The sequence below is a fragment of the Solanum stenotomum genome, chromosome 2 (genome assembly GCF_019186545.1).
Source record: "Solanum stenotomum isolate F172 chromosome 2, ASM1918654v1, whole genome shotgun sequence".
Taxonomy (NCBI): domain Eukaryota; kingdom Viridiplantae; phylum Streptophyta; class Magnoliopsida; order Solanales; family Solanaceae; genus Solanum; species Solanum stenotomum.
The window spans coordinates 5,591,069-5,600,022 of NC_064283.1; the positions used below are offsets into that span (position 1 = coordinate 5,591,069).

At 29.1% G+C, this 8,954-nt stretch overlaps 1 protein-coding gene across 1 annotated transcript; it reads left to right on the forward strand.

Moving 5' to 3' along the window:
• The first annotated feature begins 859 nt into the window (after window positions 1–859).
• Window positions 860–3,217, forward strand: LOC125855535 (homeobox-leucine zipper protein HAT9-like). Its single transcript, XM_049535267.1, has 3 exons — window positions 860–1,362; window positions 1,526–1,605; window positions 2,681–3,217. Exons 1-3 carry the CDS (start codon window positions 922–924, stop codon window positions 2,970–2,972), a joined length of 813 nt encoding a protein of 270 aa, XP_049391224.1. The 5' UTR covers window positions 860–921; the 3' UTR covers window positions 2,973–3,217.
• Window positions 3,218–8,954: the final 5,737 nt, after the last annotated feature.

An 8,954-nucleotide genomic window follows, 5' to 3' on the forward strand; every position in this document is an offset into this window, starting at 1 on the left:
TATTTTAGTTGGAAACAAAATTAAAGTTTATCCTCTAACGAAATATATAACAATATATTTAGATTAGAACTGAATGTTTACGTCTAAAGTTTGCAACGCGTAAACCATAAACAAGATAATTATGTTTTCTTTCTAAAAGGACACCAAATAGAGTAAATCTAAAATAAATTAGTATTTCTTTTTTGAGAGGAAAAATACAAAAGAAAAAAAGAGAAGAATATAATGTATTTTAGTAAACAAATTAAAAAGTGACAAGCCATTCCTTCCCTCGTGTTCTTTGCTTCATCCACTTCCAATATTATTCCACGTATATCATTTACGTATGTCAGCTATTATACACTCTATTATAATTTTTTATATATACGCTTTTTTATTCTCACTCCGTCACTTGATATCTGCTATTCATATTAAAATTTTATGTATTGTAATACAAATTTATGGGATGGCACTTGCAACATTTTCTTTTTTTAATTCTAGCTATTTAAATTCATAATTTTTTATTAAGAATAAAAGGATCTCAATTATCCTACCACAATCCAAGTTATTAATTTATATATATGTTTTGTTGGTCATATACACATAAAATATTTACTATTGTGTGTGTGAATAGAGTGCTAATTATATTGGTCAACCTAAGATGAGAGAGAGAGAGAGAGAGAGAGAGAGAGAGAAAGTGATTATAAAGAGACAACAGTTTATATTGGTGTCCTTTGCTCAATCTAGATTGGTGTCCCTTCCTTTAATTTAAAAATTAATTAATTAATTAATCAGTTTTTCAACACACACCTTTCCAAAAAGAAATCTGATTCTTTTTCTTTTTTTCTTTCTATAAATCTCTAAAACTTCCTTATATATTGCTACAACCTTGTAAATGTTTAATTCTCATTTCACTCAAATCCTCCCATAAAAAAATAAAAAAAAATGATGTGCAACACAAGGCTTAGTTTGAGCTTAGGATTATCTTCTACCCCTCCTCATCAAAATAACAACGAGGAGAAATTATCAACTAATGATGATAATCAAGAAAAATTAACACTTTGTTTATCAACATCATCAGAGTTCACAAATAATTATGACAACAATAGGATTAATCCTCAATTATTAGGAGGAGTTAATTCATCAGTTTCTTCATTTTCTAACACAAGTAGTGTTAAAAGGGAAAGAGATGCTAGTAGTTTTGAAGAAGTAGTAGAAAATTTGGAGACCAAAAGAGTTTTATTAATTTCTCCAAAGGGATTAGTTGATCATAATGATTATGATGAAGATGTTCATGATTATGGTACGAGGAAGAAACTTAGACTTACAAAGGAGCAATCTGATGTTTTAGAAGATAGCTTCAAAGAGCACACTACTCTTAATTCTGTAATTCATCTTTTACCTTACCTTCTTTTTTCTATTTTTCTTTTTTTTCAACTTTTCATCTGGTGTTCAGTATTTATACTAGCTCGATTAAATTTAAATTTTCATATCGTAAGACTATGATTCATGTTGATTTGACGAATATTTCAAATATTCAATTTTTCAGAAGCAAAAGCGAGATTTAGCAAGACGATTAAGCTTACGTCCTCGACAAGTGGAAGTATGGTTTCAGAATAGAAGAGCCAGGTAAATACTTCCTTCGTTCTCTTTTACTAGTTACTTATTTCTAAAATAATTTTTCATTTTTTACTTGTCTTTTTTGACATATCAAGAAGATTTTTTATTTTTTTTTCATATTTTACTCTTAGCATTAAATACTTATTTTTCAAATCATTTTTAAGACATTATTTAATAGGAATAATTTGGTAAAATAATTTATATCAATAATTATTTTTCTTCATAATGTGCTAAGTCGGGTGATAAGTAAAAGTGAATAGGAAGATTACAACTATAATTAATGGAGTTATAATTAATCCCCATCGCCCAATAATATACGTAGAATTTTGCACAAATAATATTTCCCTCCTCTCGATAAGATATAAATTTTTTTTTTACATAACCTTTTAAGTTTTCGAGAAAGAAAAATATTAAATAATTTGAGATAACTATTTTAAGTATAATTTGAGAAAGAGAGAATATTGTTTTTCTGGGGTCTAGTATATAAGTTTAGATCTGGAATTATAGAGGCTGGTTTTATGATTTGTTTTCTTCATGTTCCAATTAATGATTTTTCATTATTACTTATTAAATATTATTTTCAAGTTGTATTTTCTCATTGTATATATACACGCTATTTTCTTACCAAAAATAAATGAAAATACTCTCTTTGTCCCAAGGCTAACTTGAAGATCAACTCAATATTTAAAAATAAATATTTAAATTTATACCAAACTACTATTGAGATTTAAGTTTTTTTATATCAATATGATAAAAAATTATGTTTTAAAATTTTGATCAAAATTCAGACAATTTGAATTTAGAATTTAGAATTTAGAATTTAGAGAAGCCAATGTATCAAATGTCTTATATATACATATTGTTTTTTATTCAAACTTTTTACCTTTTCTTGTTATTCTGTTTTTTTTTTCTTATAGAAATCGTTGAAAATAGTACTCCAATATATTTCTCCATGAAAAACATTTGTATAGTACTGTTTGCGCATCTGAATATAAGAATCTTTTCAATCTCAATGATTATAAAACTTTTATCTTTATTTAGTTCGATATTGCTATTAATTTTTATTTTTTTTTTATGATAACAGGACAAAGCTGAAACAAACAGAAGTAGACTGTGAAATTCTTCGAAAATGTTATGAAGAATTAAAAGACGAAAACAGAAGGCTAAATAAGGAAATACAAGAACTGAAATCTTTGAAAAAGTCACAATCCTTTCGTGTTCAATTATCGGCTGCGACACTTAGCATGTGCCCGTCGTGCGAGAGGGCTTACGGCGGCAGCGGCAGCGCTGGCGCCACCGACAATTCAACCAAAATCTCTTTTTCCATCGGAGATCAAAAGCCTCACTTTTATGGTATTCCTTCACAAATCCATTAAAGGGCTCTATAATTAACGACTTAGTGGATTAATTAACTAGTTAATTATAATGTAAAGTGATCGAGGAATATATATTATTTCTTTAGTAATTGTAATGTAGCAGGTCCTTGCTATGGATCCTGCGGAGCTTTAGTGTAACGAGTTGCTATTTTCTTAATTGTAATGTGCGTTACGTTCTCTATTCATGTATATTCTTTAAAAAAAAAATGTAGTATATGTGGAAAATAAAAGTTCTATTCCTATAACTTTTAGACTCTATTTGATCTACTGCTTTAATTTTGACTTTTTTGTTGTATAAATTTTACTAGCTAAAATGATTAGATTAGGTGGCTACTATCATAGTGTTTTGAATGGTACTTTTTAGAAAGGGGTTATTTGTTAATCCTATTTTACTCATTAAACTTGATATGATAGTATAAGCACAAAGCAACAAAGTTTTTTTTTTTTTTAAATTTCTCAACAGCTTTCTTTTTCTTATGGAGAGAAACTAAAATGCATGTAATGTTATCAATACTGATCATCTTTTGCTATTTTAAAAGAAACATCTAGGAGCTAAGATTTTTTTTAACCTCGAATAGCCCGCAACTGCTTTAATTTTTATTACGGTCTTTACCCTTCGAATTAGTACTTTGTACGCAATGATCAATGGATAAATCATTCACTGTGTAATAGAAGATGTAAATTGCACTAGGCAAATCGTGACAAACTTAACTCATAAGATATTGAGATGGAATCGATCTCCGCTCATCTATATGGATGATCATCCTCTAAATCAATTATGTCATCCCGAATGACGACTAAGAAAAGAGTTATTCTCATCGTATTTAACTTTTAGTACTCCTAGTTTCCTAGTGTTTGCAAATGACGTAATATGGTTGAATAACAATTGTGAATACCAAGTAATAAAAATACCATAGACTTTATTTATTACTTCATTTATTGAGAAATGAAAGTTTAAAACAGGTTAAATATGCTTTTGATTGATCCACAAATGAAAAAGTGCTTAGGGCGTCAAGCTCATTACTTGTGTTTATGACACATAAACTATTAAGACGATTTGATATTAACCTAAATAATCTTTTAGGAAGTTTAATACAATTTGAGTTTTGCCTCTTTGAGATCCTGCTGAAAGTGATTGTTATTTGTTAAGAGTAATATACTAGTGAGTGATAATATTTGAAGACAAAACAAATACTTATGTGAAAAACTCTAATAACTTGTTCTAGGGACATCCATATAGCTGGTCATCATTAAAACTCGTCACTAATTATTATTGATCAATAATCATCACCAATATTGGTTGTGGTAGTTGGTGGAGAGTTTAGATCCCTCCATCCTTAATCCAGAGATTTTAGGTTTGAGTGTGGCCTGTGGGAATGAAATTCTTTTTATTAGGAGTGCTACCCTTATAAATGAGTCATGCAACACGCAAATTCAGATTTAATCAAGCTCCAATATAAATATTGACGTCGGATGAGTTTTTTAAAGAAAAATCAAATACAATCATCAACTTCTTGATCGTAATCACCAGCCACTTGTCGTCATCCTCCACGTCCATTAATTTGTTGTCCTTATACGTCGATTTTGGCACGCTCTGAAAGCTTAACCTAATAAATTTTTAATTAGCATCTTCCTTACCCGTACTAATCAACATTTAATTATTCGTGATTAATTAGAGAGTACTTTTTAGACTTGTTTATGAGAAACTTCATTTCTTATTTTGTGTATCTAAACTTAGACTGGTTATACTAAGAATACAATTTCTCTTAAATAAAATACATACAAAGTATACGTGTCATATTTTTGGAGAAAACGCCATGCTTGCCTACTTTCTACACTTTTAATTAACTCAAAAGGACCACAATTTTAATGTTAATTATATGTCACAAAATTAAGAATGAACAAGTTGATGAAAATCAGCCCATTGAGTCATTATAAATTAATCATTATCAGGTCATTTGCAATTTTATAATATTCTAATTATAAACGCACCCCGGTGTCCATCATGGCAATGCCCAATTGATCCAGTCTAATATTTCAGCTCAATTAACATTTAATCGGGAATATTATAATTTGTTTATTTTGTTCCATTCAAATTCAACCTAACTTATCGTTAATCTGATATAATTTAAGAAGTTGGAATGAATCAAATCACATGAATTTAATGGTTTATAGGTGGTGGGGGTGGGGTGGGCAACTGTTTCTATACCTGATTTACCTTTAATAAATTTCCACACGTACCACTTGACAATCTTTAACAACTATATTGAAGTAATTAATTAAAGCACGCAGTAAGTATTAGAATATGTTTAACATAAAATGTCAATAATCCCATGAGTAATAAGATGGCTCTTGAGTCTTGATTATTACTTAACTTCTAGAAAATGAAAAATCTTCACAAGGTAATTATTGTTTATTTTACTAATTAAAAAAAACCCAAATGGGCGGTTGTCTGTCAAATACCAACAGTTTCCCCTAATATTATATTCATAATATAATAATTCTTACTAGATCAGATTGAATATTTGTGCGAATGGAAAAAATTCTCTTAGTGATGATTAAAGAAATGTTTAACAATTCTTACACTTGTTCTCATTATTAATTAAATAGAACAACAAAAAGTCAAATCAATTTGTCACTTATTAATCTTCTTTTGAGCTACTACACTGATTTTTTAAAATATTAATTTTTAATATTAGGAGTATCTCAGATAAGCATTATTCCTCTTTTTATTCCAAATTAAAAATACGATCGATACAATTAATTAATTAGTCTATAAAGGATTGACTGTTCATACTTTCCAAACGTCATTCATAGGATTCTTACTGTTTCGGCCCAATAAAATACCATGAACTAATTGGAAATGTGGATCGTCAAAACAGCAAGTGGGCTGTTCTGTTTTAGCCCACCCGCAAGGCCCATATCAATAAGTGGAGTAACAGGAAGACAAAGATTCAAATAGAACCCAACCTTTTGTCAAAGTCCCTAGTCTTAAAATTGGGAAAAGGGTCTGAAAAATACTCTAATTTTGATCGAAATTGATGTTGCGATACCAAACTTTATGCAGGACCTTTCACCCCCTCCACTATTTAATAGTGTATTTTAAAGGTATATATGTGCCCACGTGGACACAGTACTATTTATAATAATGCAATATTTATGATGTCCATGTGGGCACATATATACCTTTAAAATACACTATTAAATAATGCAAAAGGGTAAAAGGTCCTTTCCAAAGTTTGATATCGTAACAACAATTTCGGTCAAAGTTTGGATATATTTCAGACCTTTTTCCCCTTAAAATGTACATCCGATTCTTTATAAGGCTAGAAGTTTTCAAGAGATTTCATAAAAATCAAAGGTCCTTCCATAGAGAAAAATTTAGATTTTTTTTAAAAACGCCAGCGCTTCTTATATAAGCATGTCGAAAGATACTTAAATGGCATGATGACATGTTGTCATCCCACTTGACTCAAAATTTGGTCTCAAGTGATATATTCTATTAAAAATAGAATTTTGAGAAATAATCTTATTATGTTACAAATTTTTGTTAGTATATAATGTATATAATATATGATTATTGTATATATCAGTTATACATTTGTTATACTAATTTAGTAATTTTGTAGCTTTGTAATGTATTAAGTACGCATCGACGACTATTACAGACTATTACGACTACTGATTATGGTACTCCACTAAAATATGTTTAAGCATAACATATTTTCATTCTCATTATGTTATTTAGTTTTCATATTTCTAGACTTATTTAGTTTTCATATTTCTAAAAATATATTCAGTGTTTATACCAAGTCAGTAGATGCATAACATATGGTTGTATATAAACTTTTAATTATTGATTAATTACTATATATCTTTATCTCATTAATTCACTTAACTATGATAAATTTAAATAATTAGTAAATACATTTGGTGTGAATAAGGATTATGGAGCTTGCACTTTTATTAAAATGGGATTTTTGGGCATAGATTGACAATTTGAAGGAGTTTATATACCGGTCTTATAACTTAGAAAGTATACAAAGGACTCGGTCATTTCTATTACCTTAACATTATATCATGGAGAAGTTCATTCTCGTCATGATCAATCCACATTCTATTATAGTGCTCAATAGATGGCTAAAAGGGGAACTTCATATAAATATCATAAAATAACATTTTATCCAACTGACGAAAATTTAGTAACTATTCCAAAAAATGAAAAAAGTTGGACACAACTAACATTTTGTTAAGAGTTGCTCACTATTGCCTTTGTAACCATGAAGACCATACATTTTTCCTTAGATACAACATTTCCATTATTAACAATCTTTAATTAAGAAAATATTTTTCTAAGTTTTCTTATCATAAGCTACATATTTAAATAATGAGGATATATATATATATATATATATATATATATTGATTTCTTTCCTGGTGTTCGGAGCCCACATTGGTTTATGTATCCTCAATAGATACAATATTATTTCTAATATTTGTACTCTTCATATTTTTCATTGAATCTTAAGGAATCTTAAGTTGATTGATCGTGATATATATTTTAAAGAGGCACGTTGAGTTAAATTTAGACGAGTCAAAATAGGTTGAGTTAATAAATGAATGAATTATTAATCCGATCAAAGGTTATTTAGACTAGCATGGGCTAGAAAACGGATCAAAACCTAACAATCATCTTAATTCATACTATGTTAGTTGTTTTATTAGTTCCTTTATAATATTTCAATATATAATGAATTTATTAAGTAGTTTTCTTTATTATGACTATATGATATGCTAAGTCCATTTGAAAATCGATTTCATGGATCAATTTAAATTAGATATCAACATAAATTTTTAAGCTAAAATAAATTGAAATCGATCATGCACTCTAGGGCCCTTTCAGGATTGGCGCTCCCAACAAGATTTTCTCCATACCTAGGGCTCAAACTCGAGACCTTCGATTAAGAATGAAGCAGTCTCACCACTGCACCACAACTCATATTGGTACACCACTATATATTTACTCATTCAGAGGATAAATGTTTTGGTTTATTTATGTATCCTTACAAGATACAATATTATTTCTATTATTTGCACTCTTTCACATTGTTCATTGAATCTTAAGTTGATTGACCGTGTAAATATATTTTTTTTCAAATGAAACGTATAACTCTTAAATATATTTAAAGGATTCAGTTCTTTTTATAGCTATTGGCTGACCACAACATCCTAATTAAATATTTTTAGTTTGTACTACATCATAATTCACTGGATAAACTTAGAGTCTCTTTATCTTTATCACACATTTGATTAGAAGAGAAATGGAAGAAACTAAATTAGCTACTTCCAGCAATTAGCAGCTACTAGCTAATCAATTCTCATGCACAATAACAACAACAATATAGCTAGAGGTGGTAAAAGAGACACGAGTTAAATTTAGGCGAGTCAAAATAGGTTGAGTTAATAAATGAATGGATTACTAATCCGATCAAAGGTTATTTAGACTAGCATTTGCTAAAAAACGGATCAAAACCTAATAATCATCTCAACTCTTACTATGTTTTAATTGTTTTATTAGTTCCTTTATAATATTTCAATAGATAATGAATTTATTAAGTAATTTTTGTTAAAGCAAAAAATCTCACATTGATGGTTAATGAGATGGGTGGACTCCTTATAAGGCTTGGGCAATCCTCCTCTCTTTGAGCTAGCTTTTGGGGTGTGAGTTAATCCCAAGATCGAATTTAACATAGTATCAGAGCAAGGTCCATCTCAGCCGATGTTGGGGGCAAAAAAAATCAAAAATTGCCCGAAAAATGCCCACGCACCAAATGCTTAGCATTGGGCGTGAGGTGGAGTGTTAAAGCAAAAAGTCTCACATTGATGGTTAATGAGATGAGTGGACTCATTATAATGCTTGGATAATCCTCCTCTCTTTGAGCTAGCTTTTGAAGTGTTAGTTAGGCCCAAAACTTACTTTAA

Bases quoted from the DNA above. Each gene is read 5' to 3' on its own strand.
- LOC125855535 (XM_049535267.1), top strand. From the start codon at position 922: ATGATGTGCAACACAAGGCTTAGTTTGAGCTTAGGATTATCTTCTACC. The intron at 1,363-1,525 runs GTAATTCATCTT...TCAATTTTTCAG, and splicing joins AGCACACTACTCTTAATTCT to AAGCAAAAGCGAGATTTAGC. The intron at 1,606-2,680 runs GTAAATACTTCC...TTATGATAACAG, and splicing joins TTTCAGAATAGAAGAGCCAG to GACAAAGCTGAAACAAACAG.